At 50.7% G+C, this 17,398-nt stretch overlaps 3 protein-coding genes across 7 annotated transcripts; 2 read left to right on the top strand and 1 right to left on the bottom strand.

The window, feature by feature from the left end:
• Positions 1-9: 9 nt before the first annotated feature.
• Positions 10-3,944, top strand: ZNF513 (zinc finger protein 513). 2 transcript variants are annotated; one of them, XM_046660528.1, is made up of 4 exons: positions 10-410; positions 948-1,097; positions 2,087-2,683; positions 2,773-3,944. In XM_046660528.1, exons 2-4 carry the CDS (start codon positions 1,073-1,075, stop codon positions 3,597-3,599), a joined length of 1,449 nt encoding a protein of 482 aa, XP_046516484.1. In that variant the 5' UTR covers positions 10-410; positions 948-1,072; the 3' UTR covers positions 3,600-3,944. The 2 variants fall into 2 exon arrangements, with proteins under 2 accessions (XP_046516484.1, XP_046516483.1); XM_046660527.1 differs by lacking the exon at positions 10-410 and adding an exon at positions 482-699.
• A 107-nt stretch (positions 3,945-4,051) lies between these two features.
• SNX17 (sorting nexin 17) lies at positions 4,052-9,730 on the bottom strand. Its single transcript, XM_046660529.1, has 15 exons — positions 9,523-9,730; positions 8,978-9,052; positions 7,900-8,017; positions 7,330-7,394; positions 6,938-7,048; positions 6,735-6,825; positions 6,496-6,583; positions 6,191-6,260; positions 5,807-5,899; positions 5,512-5,715; positions 5,249-5,374; positions 5,007-5,084; positions 4,782-4,856; positions 4,648-4,689; positions 4,052-4,556 (listed from the first exon to the last, which is right to left on the bottom strand). Exons 1-15 carry the CDS (start codon positions 9,583-9,585, stop codon positions 4,443-4,445), a joined length of 1,413 nt encoding a protein of 470 aa, XP_046516485.1. The 5' UTR covers positions 9,586-9,730; the 3' UTR covers positions 4,052-4,442.
• Positions 9,731-9,878: 148 nt separating this feature from the next.
• EIF2B4 (eukaryotic translation initiation factor 2B subunit delta) lies at positions 9,879-14,489 on the top strand. Of its 4 annotated transcripts, none has more exons than XM_046660525.1 (13): positions 9,879-10,001; positions 10,384-10,427; positions 10,750-10,885; positions 11,087-11,290; positions 11,569-11,651; positions 11,851-11,942; positions 12,185-12,299; positions 12,500-12,576; positions 12,736-12,838; positions 13,091-13,218; positions 13,357-13,534; positions 13,941-14,121; positions 14,246-14,489. In XM_046660525.1, exons 1-13 carry the CDS (start codon positions 9,971-9,973, stop codon positions 14,443-14,445), a joined length of 1,572 nt encoding a protein of 523 aa, XP_046516481.1. In that variant the 5' UTR covers positions 9,879-9,970; the 3' UTR covers positions 14,446-14,489. The 4 variants fall into 4 exon arrangements, with proteins under 4 accessions (XP_046516481.1, XP_046516480.1, XP_046516479.1 ...); XM_046660524.1 differs by having other exon boundaries at positions 9,883-10,001; positions 11,084-11,290; XM_046660523.1 differs by lacking the exon at positions 9,879-10,001 and having other exon boundaries at positions 10,045-10,427.
• Positions 14,490-17,398: the final 2,909 nt, after the last annotated feature.

The following is a 17,398-nucleotide window of genomic DNA, read 5'->3' on the forward strand; positions in this document are numbered from 1 at the left end:
GCCCGTATCGGTAGCATCTTCCGAGCTCCTCTGCGCATGTGTGCGTGTGTGCATATGTGTGTGTATGTGTCAGGGAGATGGGGCCCGGGTATTGTAACTCTCCCAGCTGCTGGCAGGCTGGCCTGGCGTCGCGGCTCGTCCTCACCCCCTCCTGGAGTCAGGAATAATTTCCTCATTCCCCCGGGGAGGGGTCAAGATAGGCCAGGCAGCCGTTGAGTCTGAACCCAGGGGCAGGGCTTCTCCTGCCCTCCTGGCCGGCCCGGTTCTATCTGATCCCTGATTGGCTCGCCCGCTTCCTTTCGTTACAATCACTTCCTGGTCATGCTGTGGAAGCCTTTGCGGCTTCAGCTTTCTACCGACTACGCGTCCCGTGTGGCTCTGCGGCAGCGGAAGCGGAAGCGAGTACGGAGGTACCAGCTGGTCTCCGTAGGGGGGTAGGGGGCTCCATGAATGGACGCGGCGGCGGCGGCGGGAGCGGCCTGAGCTGGGCGCCAGGGCCAGGGCGGGGGGCTGCCCGGGGCCCGCGCCGCTGCATGGGGGCGACCTGCGGGCCCTGAGAGGAAGGGCGGGCGGCCGGGTCGAACCGGGAGGGGCGGGGCCGGGCGGCCGCAGGCCGGAGGCGCGTCGGGCTGGAGCCGGTCACGATGCCCCGAAGGAAGCAAAGCCACCCGCAGCCCGTGAAATGCGAGGGGGTCAAAGGTCAGGGGTCAGGGGCCGCGGAGGGGGGCGGTGGGGGTGGGGTCAGTGGAGTGGGTTCAGGTCGGGGTGAAGGGGGACTCCTGAGGGATGGGGTGGGCGATCTGGACTCCAGCTTCCCATAGAGGCATTAAGGGAACCTGAGAGGGTCTACGAGTACGGGAAGTACGGTCTTCGAGGGCTGGCTCCCCGGGTGCGGATGATGGGCACAGCTCCTGAGGGAGAATCTACAAGTTCCCTCCCCTCTTCAGTGGATACCGAAGACTCCCTCGACGAAGGACCCGGGTCCCTGGTATTGGAGAGTGATTTGCTACTAGGCCAGGATCTGGAGTTTGAGGAGGAAGAGGAGGAAGGTGACGGCAACAGCGACCAGCTCATGGGCTTTGAGAGAGACTCTGAAGGTGGGTTTGGGGGACTCGGTTAAAGATTAGTGACTGCTGGAACCCCAGCCCTTCAGGAGGTGCATTAGGGTTTAGTGCCACTGAGCAAAACACCGTTTCCTGCCACAACGTCTGGCTGGTTTAGTTTAGATTTGAGCCAGATTCCTTCATTTGCCTAATGGTCCAGTCAGTTCCATCACTTTGTTCAGGTCAAGTTCTGGGGCCTGGTCCGAAGGTATAAATACGGTGAACGAATCAGAGCAACTGGTTAAAACTAAATGCCCTTTTAATAACCTTGTCTTGCTCCCTAGTCCATTCCTTATGTAAGTTTACTTTTAAGAAGTTCAGGGAAGCAACTTCTCATTCAAGCTAGTACTTACGTCTAACCTAACTCCCTTTTACCTGCAGCATGAGCTCCTTTTGTATTGAGGTTTTAATCTCTACCCTCAAGTATCCTTCCATATTCATGTTCCCTGTGATCTTAGCATCACCCCATCCTAATGTGCTGCACTATTAACTCACTTATGCAGGATATTTTTGAAAGTCATTGAGGGAATCCATCCTTTAGGCTTAGTAGTAGTATCACATGCATTACTTTTGTTTCCACTTCCCTCCAAATTTTGCCTCACTTTTTGAGATAGTTTTTATTTTATAATCAGCTCCATACTAAAAGGGACCTTACTGATATAGGGCTTGGAAAAATGTCTCAGGCCTCTGCCTTGTGTATTTTTACTTCCTTATACCAAGAATCAGTTAATTACGTTATTGATTTGTTTCATTCTCTGGTCCAGTGTGAGCCCTTGATCTTTTTCCATTAAGTGAAACTAGGTACAATTCTGTCATCACTAGGTTAGTCCAGGCTCAGAGGTAGACAATTCATATTTAATTTTCGGGATCATTGAAGTGGAAAAGGGTGGGGCCAAGCAAGTGAGGAGACCACAAGTGAGAAGGGGAGTTTGGAGCCTGGTCCTACCCCATGTTGATGTCTCTTCTCATGTCTGTTTCACCAGGAGACTCTCTGGGAGCCAGACCTGGGCTTCCCTATGGGCTGAGCGACGATGAGTCTGGGGGCGGCCGGGCATTAAGTGCCGAGAGTGAAGTTGAGGAGCCAGCCAGGGGTCCAGGGGAGGCCAGGGGTGAGAGGCCAGGCCCAGCCTGCAGGCTGTGGGGAGGGCCAACATGTGAGGGGCCGTGTTGTAGGGCAGGAGGGCCGGGTGGGGGACCCCCGCTGCCCCCGCTGCCCCCACGGCTACTATACTCATGCCGCCTCTGCGCCTTCGTGTCCCACTACTCGAGCCACCTGAAGCGGCACATGAAGATACACAGCGGGGAGAAGCCGTTCCGCTGTGGCCGCTGCCCCTACGCCTCAGCCCAGCTCGTCAACCTGACACGACATACCCGCACCCACACTGGCGAGAAGCCCTATCGCTGTCCCCACTGCCCCTTTGCCTGCAGCAGCCTGGGCAACCTGAGGCGGCATCAGCGCACCCATGCAAGGCCCCCCACTCTTCCCTGCCCGACCTGTGGCTTCCACTGCTGTGCTCCACGTCCAACCCGGCCTCCTAGTCCCACAGAGCAGGAGGGGGCAGTGACCCGGCGACCTGAAGGTAAAAAGCCAGGGACCAAAGAAACTGGCACGTGGGTGGGTGGCCCTAGGGTACTTGGATTCATAACCCAGGTTTCATTGTCCCCACAGATGCTCTGCTGCTTCCAGATTTGAGCCTGCATGTGCCACCAGGTGGTGCCAGTTTCCTGCCAGACTGTGGGCAGCTGCGGGGTGAAGGGGAGGGCCTATGTGGGACTGGATCAGAACCACTGCCAGAGCTGCTGTTCCCTTGGACCTGCCGGAACTGTGGTCAAGAGCTGGAGGAGGGGGAGGGGAGTCGGCTGGGAGCTGCCATGTGTGGGCGTTGCATGCGAGGAGAAGCTGGAGGGGATGCCAGTGGAGGGCCCCAGGGCCCCAGTGACAAAGGCTTTGCCTGTAGCCTCTGCCCGTTTGCTACTCATTATCCCAACCACCTGGCCCGGCACATGAAGACACACAGTGGCGAGAAGCCCTTTCGCTGTGCCCGCTGTCCCTATGCTTCTGCTCATCTGGATAATCTGAAACGGCACCAGCGCGTCCACACAGGAGAGAAGCCCTACAAGTGCCCCCTCTGCCCCTATGCCTGTGGCAACCTGGCCAACCTCAAGCGTCACGGTCGCATCCACTCTGGGGACAAACCTTTTCGGTGTAGCCTTTGCAACTACAGCTGCAACCAGAGCATGAACCTCAAACGCCACATGCTGCGTCATACAGGCGAGAAGCCCTTCCACTGTGCCACCTGCGCCTACACCACGGGCCACTGGGACAACTACAAACGCCACCAGAAGGTGCATGGGCATGGTGGGGCAGGAGGGTCTGGCCTCTCTGCCTCTGAGGGCTGGGCCTCACCTCATAGCCCTCCCTCCGTTTTGAGCTCTCGGGGTCCTTCAGCCCTGGGTGCCACTGGTAGCCGGGCTCTCCATACAGACTCACCCTGAACTAGGTCCTTCTCCCTCAGGGCCCTATGGACTAGCCCTGACTCTCCTGTATGTTTTATACAGCTGGACCAGAAGCCACCTTTTCTTTCCACCCCCGCTGGCCAGGGGCTCCACACAGACTAACCTAGGCACTATATGGACCAGCCCAAACCCCATGGGCAGGGGCCCATGTGGACCAGGGGGCCTTGCCTTGACTGAAGCACTTCATGAGCTCAGTGAGAAGGGCCTGTATTTACCTCTATTGCTCCCAGGGGCTGTGGAGGAACTGGCTGGGGGACTGCCCAGCCTCCCACCTGTTTATTTAACTTATTTCAGTGCTTTATAATAAAGGAAACACTAACAAAGCCATGTCTATGCTGAGTTGGCAGTGGCAAGCACAGCTCGGCCTCACCCTTAGCACAGCAGTCCATGCTGTGATGGGGGGAGCAGGGGCAGTGAGAGGGAACCAGAGGTAGGCAGCAATCAGGCTGAGTTTAATGACGGGAAGCTGGGCCAGACCATACACAGACCTCTGCCCATCCCCTTGGCCCATGGCCCCAAGAAGCCAGAAGCAGGCTAGGGGGAGCTGTGGTTCCTCCCCAAGGCAGGTAGCCATGGTCCCTTGGACTTTGTGCAAAATACTAAATGCTAGTTTGGCATTGAGGGCCAGCTCTGAAAAGAGAGGGGATAGTCCTTTGTGCAGCCATCCCAGGGGGAAAGGGAAGGTAGGTTAGAAGGCCCCTGGCCGAGAGGAGGAAAGGGGAAGGTAGGAAGGAAAAGAGCCCCCAGCTTGGGGGAATCAGGCACAGGGCAAGTTTCTGAACATTCCTCCAGGGTAGAGAGCAGACATCCAAGCACTGGAGATCACAGATCCTCATCTCCAATGCCCTCGAAGGCGAAATTGCCGTGGACATCACTGGCACTGGCATCTGTGCTGGGACTGCCAATCCCTCGCAAGCTCACGGCACTCAGCTTGCTCTGTAACAAAGGCAGGGTGGGGTCAGAGGGCTCAAGCCTCCCTAAGATGCTCTACCAACACAAGCCTCACCAACCCTCATGGGAAACTTACTGAGAGTTTGACTATGGACTCCCGGCTGGCATCAGGTGACTCCTGGGGAAGAGAATGCAGAGGTGTCACAGACCTCACTGGGGGAGGTGAGACAAGACTGGGGGCTGGGGTACTGACCAGGGAGTAATACTTACAAGCAGTGGAGGGGACTTCACTGCTTGCTGGCTGTCTGAGTGTCTCAGGGTGCCCCCCACCCGCCGGCGCAGCATCTGGAGATGGAGACACGATGTGCTGATAAGGGCAGGATCACTCCCTTTGGAATCCCAATCACTTCACCTCCCTCTCAGAAGCCTCACACCTATGACAAAAGGCAGGGAGAGCATAGCCACTCAGCTGCCTAGTCCACGCTTGCTGCTTACCTTCCTGATACTGCCGCCAGATTTCTTCACCATCAGTTCATCTACCATGGACTGCAGGCAGATGCTCATCATGATAGCCTGAGGGCAAGAAGAGAGGTCAGCCTGACTAGAGTGATCATTCTGAGTCCAGCACCCCTAAGACAAGGGCTTCCACTCACGTGGAGTCCTGGAAGCCCTAGACTTGGGTATCTAAGAGAGACGGTGCAATGGGCTCCAGAGGAGGCCTGAGGGTGGGCTCACACCTGGGGGCTGGTGATGGTGACCCACTGTAGCCGATCCTTGCTCATGAGGTATTCGAAAGCCAGTTCCAGGCGTACCTCACCCCGGCCCCGGCCTGGGCTGCTTGTGCCTCCACCGGGCAGTGGCACCTGGGAGAGGAAGGAGAATTAGGCTGAGTTCATTCTGACTAGTCTCCCTCTCGCCTTGACCCACTGCAGCCCATTCCTAAAGCTCAAGGCTTGCCAGGCCCCTATCCTGAAGGCCTCCCTGTCCTATCCCAACTCACAGAGGAGGTGACCCGCCAGCACCGCATGCGGGTGACCCGGAAGGAACCTTCACGGAGTTGCTGGCCAGGAAGGCGGAGCTGGAGGCTGAGTTCACTGTTGCCTGCGCTCACCACCACGGGACAGTCCTTCTCTGGGAAGTCAGCCACACAGGCGTCGAAGCGCAAGTAGCCATAGTGCCGCAGTGTCTGGGCCAGCCGCAGGAACTGAAACCCAGTGACCATGAGGGGCAGGTCAGGAGATGGAGGTAGCCCAGAGAAAGCAACCCCTTGAAGAAGACAGGGAGGCAGGGCTCACCTCCTTCTTAGAGACCTTCTCTTGCAGAGATTTGAGCTGCCGGTGCTGCTCCTTGGTGACCAGGATCCATCCACGCTCAATGTCTGATACTGTCTAGAGTAGAAACAAGGCATGGGGGGTTTGGTGCTCCCAGTCAGAGGTCCAAGGAAAGTGTCCAGTTACCTCTGTCCAGCCTGACCCCTAGCCCCACACCTGAGCGACCTCTTTACAGTGAGTCCTTGACAATATCAAAGTAGGGATTGTAGAGGTTGTGCCAGGTGCCGTGATAGTATGCTAGAAACTTCCCCATGAACTAGGAGTAAAAACATGAAAGGAGTTTTCTTGGCAGAGTAGGACACCAGAGTCATTTTCAGGGGAAGGGTTCTGAGGCAGCTCCAAGCTCACCTGAGCATAAAGCAGGTTCAGGCCAACCCGGTTCTCCATGACGTCATCATCATAGGCAGAGTCCCAATAACTGTGAGGCCAAGGGGTGGAAAGGGGCTAAGCTGGGGTAAGGCAAGAGGTAGAATGGAAAATAGGGGCAAAACAGGAGCAATCTGGAACTATCAGGCTAATGGTGGTACAGTAGGAGGAAGCTTGGGAGGCCTGCTAGAAACACCCAGCACTACCCCCTTCTCCAGATTATTCTGTCTTGACACATGGTCCAATAATCCAATCCAGCACCCTCTCCCTCCAAGCCCAGCCCTGACCTTTTCCTTAGCACAATCTTATACTCTTGACTTCGAAGACTGGTCACAGACACATAAGGCAGCTCAAACTCTTGCAACTTTCGTACAACTATGGGTTAAAAAAGAAAAAAATGCCATGAGACTCAAGAGGAGGGAATCAAGAGAGAAGCCCTAAGGAAATGCCACATTCTGAGAGGAAGACAGGGAGGCAAATTCACTACTGGAAGCACAAGGGAGCCGTAAAGTCCAAAGAAACTCACAAGAAAAGGCTCCATCCTCTTTTTCTCGAACTAGAAAGAGACTAAAATATCCGATCAAGTCATCTGGAAGATCCAGCTTTGCGGCCACAGCCTGGAGATAGGGAAGGAAGTACAGCTCATCATACTGACTGGTTCCAGTCACCCCCAAGCCTGAGACCCTGGGGTGCAAGAAGAGGAAGGGCAGTGAAGAACAAGTGCCTTACCTCCAGGACATCCTCAGTCTGATCTGAAGTTAGCACACTGACCAGCACTTTCTGCCCGTTGCTGAGCAGCACTTCCAAGGAGACCTCCTCTGTGGGGACTTGCTGTGTCTCCTGGTTGTGAGCGCACATAGGAATAGGAGGCACCACCTTGTTAACATATATCCAGCACCCAGCTCTGACCCATCCCCGACTCTCTATTTCTAGCTCCCTCTGATATCTTTATTCTCAGCTGCTTAATTACAGGCTGGGTTTCCTTGATTTCACTGGTACAGCAGAAGCCCCAATCCATAAAAAAAGGTGCCAGGATGACACTTCTGTAGCCACCTCATTAAAATGATGTGGCCCTACAGGAAAGTCCTTCCCTTAAATCTTGGTCCCACCCAAAGGCTTACCTGTTGTGCCCGACGCAGGAAACTATTGAAGGTCTCACTGCTCCCAAGCAATGGGTCTTGCCGAACTGTGGGGACAAGAGAACAATGTTCCAGTAACTTAGGACTCCCTCTTGGCTAACCCTAGTTCTCTTCCTGGTAGGTACCCCCAGACCCCATTTCCTGGGCTGCTGGTGGCCTGTCACATCCCCTAGCTGGCCTCATCTCACTCACTGTTTGCATAAATTCTTCACCTGCCTCACCCTTGGCTGCCATCTAATTGGTCTATAGAAGTAGGAAAATACCAAGGATGTTAATCTAAAGTACATCAGATACAAATTAAGTTCTCTCCACCAATCTAAATTGCTTTAAGACTATTCCGTGTTATATTAGTACTTCTCACAGATGTTAGTGCCCAAATTGCTCTGCTAGTACCCAGAGCATCCTTGAATGCTATTTACTTTTGCTAATTAAGTAACAGCTCAAAGAAGAGGCTTCCCAGAATTAATTCAGCACCTTCTAGAGAGCGGCTGTTTTGAGCCTCTCCCCACAGTCCTCAACACAGTCAGCCTGAAGTTCCCTACAACCACTCACCAGCTTGCATGTATTTCTCTAACTGCTCTCTCCTCTGTTCTACCTCAGCAGGTGTCAGAGAGAAAAGCTTCTTTGGTGGAAATGCAGGAAGCACATTGGCCCCATACTCCTTCCGAAGCTACGTGGAGAAAGAGATACAACCTTTCACATAAACATAGCAAATGAAAAGAGGCAATCTACACTCACAATGTTCTCTTGGGCTCCCCTTCCCTTCCCTCAGTCCCTGCTCCCCTGATTACCCTGGTCATCTGGGAAATGATTCCTTTGGCAGAGGTAGCATCCCAAGGGAGCCATTCCTCTGTCCCAGATATAAGTTTTTTCCTATCTTACTGTGTACAAGTCAGTCCATTCACAGTGTGGGGAAGGTTTGTATGGGGCCAGGGCCTAGAGAACCACTTGACTATCTAGCAAGACTGTGTTCATTGAACCCTCACAGGCAACAAAGGACTTTATAAGGAAAATTTATATACACAAACAGTTAAGTAATAGTTAAATATGTTCACAAAGTATCTTAGGACTTAAAGGGACTTTGCAGATCAACCAGTCCATTTTCAGTTGTAGAAACTGAGCCCCAAAGAAATTGGGTAATTTGACCAGGTCACAATCTGGTGAGGAGAACAAACATTGCATCACAGATACATAAGGATAACTGCAACAGCTACACGCACTGGGAGGATCCAAAGAGCACAGAAAGAAATTGGTGAATGGTTTGTATGAGCAAGGAAAAGAATTTCAAGTTGCAGCTCAGATGACAGAAGGAATGTACTTTGGCAGCAGGGGGCGAGGGTGGGTCGGTTTTTCCATGCACAGGCAAAGGCTAAAGTAGGACTGGGGACAGAGAAGCAGGAAGGAGGACGTGAGCATAGGAAGGAGCAGTTAAGAGCAGCAGACAATAAGCTTCTTAGGCAGTTCCCCGGAAATGTCAGCCGATAAGATAAAGCACCAGATCCTCCCCCGTGGCAATGATTAAAGACAAACTACAGCCGACGGGAAAGCGACCAGGGGGGAAATGGAGACACTGATGCCCAGGTGTAGAAAAGGGCTTGATGCTGCCTCAAGACAGGGGTGCTAGTCCCACCTGCTCATGCAGCCCCAGGAGCTGGCTGTAGCGCACCCGACAGTGCAGGACTCCATTTACGTGAATGTTATAGGCCTGAGGACACAAAAGCAGGTAAGCATTTTAGGGTTGCACGCTCTGGGAGACCCCTTTGAGAACCTTGGCCGGAAGTTGCCTCCGCACAGCTCCGCCTGAGTAACGCGCCGAGATCTTCCCTAGGGTTTGTTAGTATGTTTTCCCCAGGGCCAGGTCCCAAAGCACAAGGACCAGTCCGGGTCAAACTCGTGCGCTCGTGCCGCAGTCTCCCTCCCGAAGAGGCCAGTGACGCCCACCAAAGTAGCCGCAGCCCAACCGGGGGAGGCGACGCGGCCGAACAAAGGATCTACAGGAGCTGGGGCAACCTGTGGACGAATCTGAAACGTGATATCATCTCCCAGTAAGGCCGTCGGGAGTCGGCGGCCTGGGACAAGGCCCGAAGGGTGGCGGCCAGGCCTCGGGGGCCGCTCGGAGAGGGCTCCGGCCCGTTATCCCCGCCCCTGCCCGGCCCTGCTCCGGCCGCTCCTCACCACGTAGGCGGAGCCGCCGCTGTCCCCGCTGCGGGATTCGGTTTCAGGAATGGAAAAGTGCATGTTCCCTGCGGCAGGGCCCGGTCGGGCTCCGGACTCTGAGGGCCGCAGCGGCTTGGCACGCTCGCCTCCGCTGCTCAGCGCGTCCCCGCTGCCTCACTCGCCATTTTGGCGAGGGCCTGAGATTGGAGGTGGGAAGGGCGGTGGGACGTCCGCTCTGGGGCGCAGCTTCCCCGGCATGCTGGGAACCGTAGTCTAAAGGGCGAGAGGAAACTGCCGGGACTGGAGCCCAAAGTTGAGATGGCCCTTATTGCGACCCGTAGCCGGGGGCGGTGCCCCGGTGCACGTCGGGTATGGTAGTCCGCTTGTGGCTGCACGCCGAGGGTGTAGGCCCAGGTGGCGCTGTAGTTCCAGTGTTCGCGGCGGGTGGAGCCTAGGACAGAGGGTGATGGCTGCCGTAGCTGTGGCTGTTCGCGAGGGTGAGTGAAGGGCCCGGGCGCGCAAACAGGTACGCGAGCCGACGGGCTCCAGACGGCTACTGCTGGGCCCTGAGCCTTTCTGTGCCCTGTGGTTCCGTTCCGGTGCCACGCCAGACTCTGGTGTGCACTGCCTCGGGCGCAGCCCTGCGCCCCGTACCGGCTGGTCACTGTGAGAAGGGTGGGTGCCCCCTCCTTCCTCCCTCCCCCGCCTTCCCTTTGATCCTGCCGCGCACTGCGTCCCCACGCGGATCTCGGGCTCGCCTCTTGCCTCGCGGCGGAGCCCTGGTCATGCCGACCCAGCAGCCAGCTACGCCGACTACGAGTCCCCCCAAACCCTCCTGCAGCCTCTCTGGCTCACTTTGTGCCCTGTTTTCTGATGCAGACTCGGGATCTGGGATGAAGGCGGAGCTTTCTTCTCGGCCTGGGGTAAGTGAGGGTGCCCTCTGAAGCCGCCTGTCACGCTCTACGCAGAAGGCTGTGTCAGCTTCATTCCGCCCCAATCTTCACCTGTGTTTCACTTTATTTCTCGGTAAAGCTAGGAGATTTTACAGTTCTTTCAGCCCTAACGGTTTGTGACTCTGACCCTGGAGGAGAAGCTTTCGTTCCTGTAGGATGTAAGCTTGTAACAGGTAGCTGGTGAGAGTTATGGAGGATTAGGGACTTTGTGGGAATCTTGTAAGCACCCAGTAGTGTTTATTCACCTTTGGAATTGTTGGGGGAAGAGCAGTATTCTGTGTCTGTGTCTTAGACAGGGGGGAGGGAGATGACCCAAGAAGAGAAGCTGCAGCTTCGGAAGGAAAAGAAACAGCAGAAGAAGAAACGGAAGGAGGAAAAGGGGGCAGAACCAGAAACTGGCTCTGCTGTATCTGCAGCCCAATGTCAAGGTGCGGGGGCTTTTTTTTTACAAGGCTGGGGCGTGGAGCTGGTAGAGGGATGTGGTGGGAGAGAAGAGGGGGAGACAGGACAAAGTTGCTTTGAGCAAGTGAAGAGCGAAGAAGTTTAGATAAGCAGGGAGAGATGCTTTCGCTGGGGTGTAGATATTACCTGCCTAGGGCTTGGGCATCTCTTCCTTCTACTTTTAGTAGGCCCAACCAAAGAACTGCCGGGACCAGGCAGTCAGTTGGGCACTGCTGGGGAGAAAGTTCCAGCTGGTCGGAGTAAAGCTGAACTTCGTGCTGAACGGCGGGCCAAGCAGGAGGCTGAGCGTGCCCTGAAACAGGCAAGAAAAGGGGAACAAGGAGGGCTCCCTCCTCCAGCCCACCCCAGCACAGCTGGAGAAACCCCCTCAGGTATCTTCCTTTCATTTCAAGATCTCTGTTGATTCTGATTCTCATGTTAGCTCAGGCTTCCCCATGGTAAAATAGCTCTCCCCTCCCATTCTTCACCTTGGTTCCCAGCGTTCCCAATTCTCCCCTCAACCTCATCCTATCCCTATTTCTTCTTCTACTCTTTTCTCCCCTGTTCTTCCCCTCTCTTTGTCCAATTTTTCTTGATGTTCCTTATGCCCTAAAAGCAAATTTCTCATTATCACCTACAGTGTCTTGAAAACATGATCATTTTCTTTTAGGAGTTAAGCATGTCCCTGAGCACACTCAGGTTGATGACCCCACACTTCTTCGAAGACTTGTTAAAAAACCAGAGCGACAACAGGTAGGAAGTAGGTTTGGTGCGTGGCCAGAAAGAGCCTAGAGAGATGGGATAGAGGGAGGAGAGGTGCTCTGGGCAAAGTGAGACCCTGGAGAAAGATGGGTATTTGAGTCAAAGTGGTCTCACTTTTTACTTCCTTTCCAGCTTTATCCCATAAGTTTTAATCTCTGGGCCACTGGTCCTGTTCCTCTGTTTTGTCAAGGTTCCTACACGAAAGGACTATGGATCCAAAGTCAGTCTCTTCTCCCATCTACCCCAGTACAGCAGACACAACTCTCTGACCCAGTATATGAGGTAGGATCGTATAAAATTGTCATAATTTTTAAGTCTAAGGAGTTTTAGTAACTTTTTGTTGAAAGTGACTGGAAATTTGAGATTGGATCTTTGGGAAGAAGCATGAACACAAGGCAAAACTCTAGAGGCAATGGGGGTGTCTGGTGCTAGTGAAGGAAGTTCCTTTTCATCAGGGGCAGGCAGGTGGGCAGTAGGTGCTCAAGCTCCCTTGCAAAATGTGTGTGACACCGCCATCCCATCAGCATCCCATCCTCTGTGATCCACCCAGCCATGGTGCGACTCGGCCTGCAGTACTCCCAGGGCCTGATCAGTGGCTCCAATGCCCGGTGTATTGCCCTGCTTCGTGCCTTGCAGCAGGTATGCCCCATCCTGTTCCCTCTTATGACCCAACCCCATCTTCCCCAACACTACCCCAGCTTCTCTCACCAGAGTAATCTCTGGGGGAGAGAGGCAGTGACTCCACCCTCAGAACACTTTCCTCAGTGAAGCTTACCCTATCCGCCTTTCAGAGACTTTTATTAGGGAGCATTTTGCTGATCAACTTGTGTACCCCGTAGGTGATTCAGGATTACACAACACCTCCCAATGAAGAACTCTCAAGAGACCTAGTGAATAAACTAAAGCCCTACTTCAGGTAAGGACAACCACTTCAAGTCCACTCCCACCTCGCCCAGTCCTTTTCTTTTGCTCTTCTGCATCTATTTTTATTGTTCTGTTCTCTGTCTTCTTGTTAAAGAAATCCTTTAAAATGTGAAAGCTTTGTAAGTGGTAAAGAGTGCAAATGTTGTTACAGTTTCCTGACCCAGTGCCGTCCCCTGTCAGCAAGCATGTACAATGCTATCAAGTTCCTTAACAAGGAGATCACCAGTGTGAGCGGCTCCGAGCGGGAAGAGGAGGTGATGAGTATGAGGGATGAGCAAGGCATGCACCTGGGAGTAGAGCGGAGAAACGTGTTCAGGGCTCCCAGGAGGGGCAAGGCGGCTGTTCTGTCCTAGTCAAGGATTAAGGAAGTGATTGAGCTGTCTGACTTGTGCCACCTTTGGGTGCCCTTTGAGCCCATCATTACACACATATTCAGACATCTGGCATGATAGTCAGAGGAAGAAATGTGTCCATTTCTTGTTCCCTAAGCATCTCACTCCATTTAGGCCAAGTCACAACTTCGAGCAGCCATTGATCGGTATGTGCAAGAGAAGATTGTGCTTGCATCTCAGGCAATTTCACGCTTTGCTTATAAGAAGATCAGTAATGGAGATGTGATCCTGGTATATGGATGGTATGGTCCAGACCCTATGACTGAGAAAATTGGGGAGTGAAATGATCTGAAGAAGGGACTACCATTTTGCCCTTTAGAAATGAGCTGGCCATCAGTTAGTGACATTTATAACTGAATCCTCCTCTCCATTTGCTCCAGCTCATCGCTGGTATCACGAATTCTTCAGGAGGCTTGGACTAAGGGCCGGCGGTTTCGGGTGGTAGTGGTGGATAGCCGGCCACGGCTGGAGGGAAGACACACGCTACGTTCTCTGGTCCGTGCTGGGGTCCCTGCCTCCTACCTGCTGATTCCTGCAGCCTCCTATGTGCTCCCAGAGGTGAGGGCAGAGGACAGGGACTCCAAAATTGAAGTAAGAGGGTGTAGTAGTATAGACGTAATCCCACCTTCCCAAGGTTACAATTACTTAGAAATGTTAGGATTGTACATCCTGTTTATTTTTAATAGGAAAAAAATATCTAAGCATGCTATTGCCCAGTCTAGCTATTGCAAGAACATTATATTAAACTGGCAGCCACCAAGAGGGAACATGACAAAAGTAACTTCAGAGTTTAGTTTTCCTTTGGGTGGTATGGTGGGTCAATGGTCAGGTGTTTTCCAAGAAGAGCCATCATTAAGATTTGTTACTCATTGTCTTAATATTGTTGTCGTGGGCAGGAGTGGGGAACTTTATTTTGCATTGATCACATATCACATTTTCTCTCCCTTTCCACTCTCCAAAATAGGTTTCTAAGGTGCTATTGGGAGCTCACGCACTCCTGGCCAATGGGTCTGTGATGTCACGGGTAGGGACGGCACAGCTAGCTCTGGTGGCACGAGCCCATAATGTGCCAGTGCTGGTCTGCTGTGAGACATACAAGTTCTGTGAGCGTGTGCAGACTGATGCCTTTGTCTCTAATGAGCTAGGTAAGGAGCCTAGAAGGGCATAAGAGAAGGTTCCAGGGACCTGAGAAGATTTGGGAGGGACAGGCAAGGTTGAACTACAACTTGTTTTCTAAAAGTACCTAAATGGATACACCTCCCATTGCAGATGACCCTGACGATCTGCTGTGTGAGCGAGGAGAACGTGTGGCCCTGGCTAACTGGCAGAACCACTCGTCCCTACGGTTGTTGAATCTGGTCTATGATGTGACTCCCCCAGAGCTTGTGGATCTGGTGATCACAGAGCTGGGAATGATCCCTTGCAGTTCTGTACCTGTTGTCCTTCGAGTCAAGAGTAGTGACCAGTGAGTGGGGGAACACAGGGTCAATAAAGGACATACTCCCTACACTCAGCAACTCTGCTGCCTTTGTATCTCTTTTAGCATCACCATCACTTAGATTAGGAGTCCAGACTCTCCAACCCCTCTTAGCACATTCTACCAACCTCGACCTTTGTGGAGACCCTCTCAAGTGACTAGCTCCATACCAGTGCTTTGGGGCCAAAGTGAAGGTCAGTATGGAAGCCAAAAACTATCCAAGTCATCAAGCATTTATTGAGCATCTATGTGCCAGACACTGAGCTAGATATGAGGAGGACCCTTAAGGACAAATGAGTCCTATCTTTAGTATTTTAGTATTATGATTGTATTAATATTTATATTAAATTGATATATTAATATTTAAATAATTATTAATATATGAATGTTTAGTATCCTTAGTATTAAGTACTTACTGTGTGTCAGAAACTGTTCTAATCTCTTTTTTATCCATTTAGGAAGATTAATACAACTCTATGAAGTGATATTTTACAGATGAGAAAACAGAGGCACAGAGAGGTTATCTGCCAAGGCAACACAGCTAAGGCACAGAGAGGTTAAGTTACCTGCCCAAGGTAATGTGGCCACTAACTAAACCAGCAGGTGATCTCAGGCATTCTGGATCCAGAGACTGTGCCCTTAACTTTTATGCTATCTGCCATTAAGGAGCATGCCTCATGGCAAAGGAAGACAGACAATATCTACAGGATGAGATAAATTCTACTAGTAGTATGAACAGAGTTTCTTTGAAGCAACCAAGGATAATCCAGGAGATTTAGTAAGGTTGGAGAAGATTTCACAGGTAACATCTGACCTAGTCTTTGAAGGATAAGATGTTTCCCAATGGGAAAAGGATGGGAAGGCAGATCAGCAGAGGAAATAGCTTGAACACAAAGACAGAACAGACCTTAAAATAAGTAGCCAATCCCAAAGTGTCAAGTAGCGTGGTGAGACTAGAACCAAGGCTTATGTGGAGAGTGAGTGATAAAGCTGCAAAGGTAGGTCAAGTTGGGGCCAGATTGTGAGTCTACCCATTTTGGTTAGCCTAAAAAAAGTCATCCGTTGTGTGTGTATTTTTTTTTTTTTTTTTGAGGAAGATTAGCCTTGAGCTAACTACTGCCAATCCTCCTCTTTTTGCCGAGGAAGACTGGCCTTGAGCTAACATCCATGCCCATCTTCCTCTACTTTATACATGGGATGCCTACCACAGCATGGCTTTTGCCAAGCAGTGCCATGTCTACACCCGGGATCTGAACCGATGAACCCCGGGCCACTGAGAAGCAGAATGTGCGAACTTAACCGCTGTGCCACCAGGCCAGCACCCTGTGTGTGTATTTTATTGAAAAATTTCAAGCAGCACAGAAGTAGAGTGAACTATACAAAGAATTGCCATCAACAGATGCAATAATTATCAAGATTTGTCACGTTTGCTTTCTTTTCATTTCTCTTTTTTTCTTGGCTAAAATTACTCTAGAGCAAATCCCAGACATTATATGATTTTACTCCTACAAACTTCAGTGTGTATCTCTAAAAAATCTGGAAATTTACAATATTATTAGACTTACTGAATTTTTTCTTAGTGTTGTCTAATCTATAATCGAATTTCCTTGAGTGTCTCAAAAATGGTTTTTTTACAGTTGGTTTGTTTAAATCAGGAGCCAAACAAATCTACACATTATATTTGGTTATTATGTCAAGTTTCTTGTAATCAAAAGCAGTCTCCCCAGCCTCCATTCTTTTCTCATGACATTGACTTGTTCCAGAAACCAGCTTTTTATTGTGTTTTATATTGTATTTTATTGTGCCTCATATCAGGAGGCAAATAATGTTTGGTTGGTCCATTTTTGGTGTTGAATGGGTTCAGTTTTAGTTTTAAATTTTAAAGTTTCCCAACAAGCTTTCATTTTAGTGGTACTATCCACTGGTGCTTGTTGCCTGAATTATTTCATTAGAGGATGCAGAATGGTGATTTTTTTCCTGATTGTATCATTCTTTCCATATTGACTAGTTGATAATCTTCTGTAAAGAACTCGCTCTCATCAGTTAGTTATTCTAAATTATAATTCATATTGAAAAGACAGGATAAATGTTTAATTCTTTCCTTTTACTTGCCAGTTTTCAGGAAATGATCACTAGTTACTTCCAGTGGTATACAATGAGTAGTTGATTTTTTGGCTTTCTCTCAAAAAGATCATTATGAATTCATGGGTTTTTATATATTGAGCATACCACTCAATTATCAAAATTAAGCGGAGGATCCACAGGGTCAGCTCTATGCTTTAGAAAGTTAACTGGTAGAGATTAGAGGCAGAGAAACTGATCACTTGAAAGATTGCCTATTAATCAAAATTACAAATGCACCTAAATTTAGAGAAATTTATGCTACTCATATAGTTCCACATGTTCGAAGTTACTTAGATACAAGGTTATTTATAGCAGCATTTTTTATAATTGCAAAAGACTAGAAACCACCTAAATATCCATTAATATTAGTAGGGGGACTAATTAAATTATACTACATTCATTTAAGTAGATGCTAAGCAGTCATAACAAAGAATGAGGAAAGTTTTTATGTATAGAAATGGAATACTCTCCAAGGTACACTCAGTTAAAAGAACCAAGGTGCAGGACAGTGTGTGTAGCTGCTGTTTGAATTAAAATAGGGAAAGATATATATGTATTTCCATGTGTGTATAAATACTAAAATATCTTGGACTTGTGACAAGAAACATTACATAATTGCCTGTGAGGATGTGGTCTGGGAGGCTAGAGACAGGTGGAAGGGAGTCTTCACTTGATACCCTAAGTATCTTGAATTTTGAGCCATGTGAATGTCTTATTCCAAAAATAAATACATTTATTAATATAAAAAGGAGATTTTATAGTAGTTCAAGTCAAAGGTAGCCCAATCTGAGGTAACAGGAATGGAGAGGAGACAGATTGAT

The sequence above is a fragment of the Equus quagga genome, chromosome 5 (genome assembly GCF_021613505.1).
Source record: "Equus quagga isolate Etosha38 chromosome 5, UCLA_HA_Equagga_1.0, whole genome shotgun sequence".
NCBI lineage: Eukaryota > Metazoa > Chordata > Mammalia > Perissodactyla > Equidae > Equus > Equus quagga.

Bases quoted from the DNA above. Each gene is read 5' to 3' on its own strand.
- ZNF513 (XM_046660527.1), top strand. From the start codon at position 645: ATGCCCCGAAGGAAGCAAAGCCACCCGCAGCCCGTGAAATGCGAGGGG. The intron at 700-947 runs GTCAGGGGTCAG...TCCCCTCTTCAG, and splicing joins GAAATGCGAGGGGGTCAAAG to TGGATACCGAAGACTCCCTC. The intron at 2,684-2,772 runs GTAAAAAGCCAG...TTGTCCCCACAG, and splicing joins AGTGACCCGGCGACCTGAAG to ATGCTCTGCTGCTTCCAGAT.
- SNX17 (XM_046660529.1), bottom strand. From the start codon at position 9,585: ATGCACTTTTCCATTCCTGAAACCGAATCCCGCAGCGGGGACAGCGGC. The intron at 6,261-6,495 runs GTCAGGGCTGGG...TTGGCCTCACAG, and splicing joins AAGATTGTGCTAAGGAAAAG to TTATTGGGACTCTGCCTATG. The intron at 5,085-5,248 runs GTGTGAGCCCAC...TCTTGCCCTCAG, and splicing joins TCACCATCACCAGCCCCCAG to GCTATCATGATGAGCATCTG.
- EIF2B4 (XM_046660522.1), top strand. From the start codon at position 10,290: ATGCCGACCCAGCAGCCAGCTACGCCGACTACGAGTCCCCCCAAACCC. The intron at 12,839-13,090 runs GTGATGAGTATG...CACTCCATTTAG, and splicing joins GCTCCGAGCGGGAAGAGGAG to GCCAAGTCACAACTTCGAGC. The intron at 13,219-13,356 runs GTATGGTCCAGA...CATTTGCTCCAG, and splicing joins GTGATCCTGGTATATGGATG to CTCATCGCTGGTATCACGAA.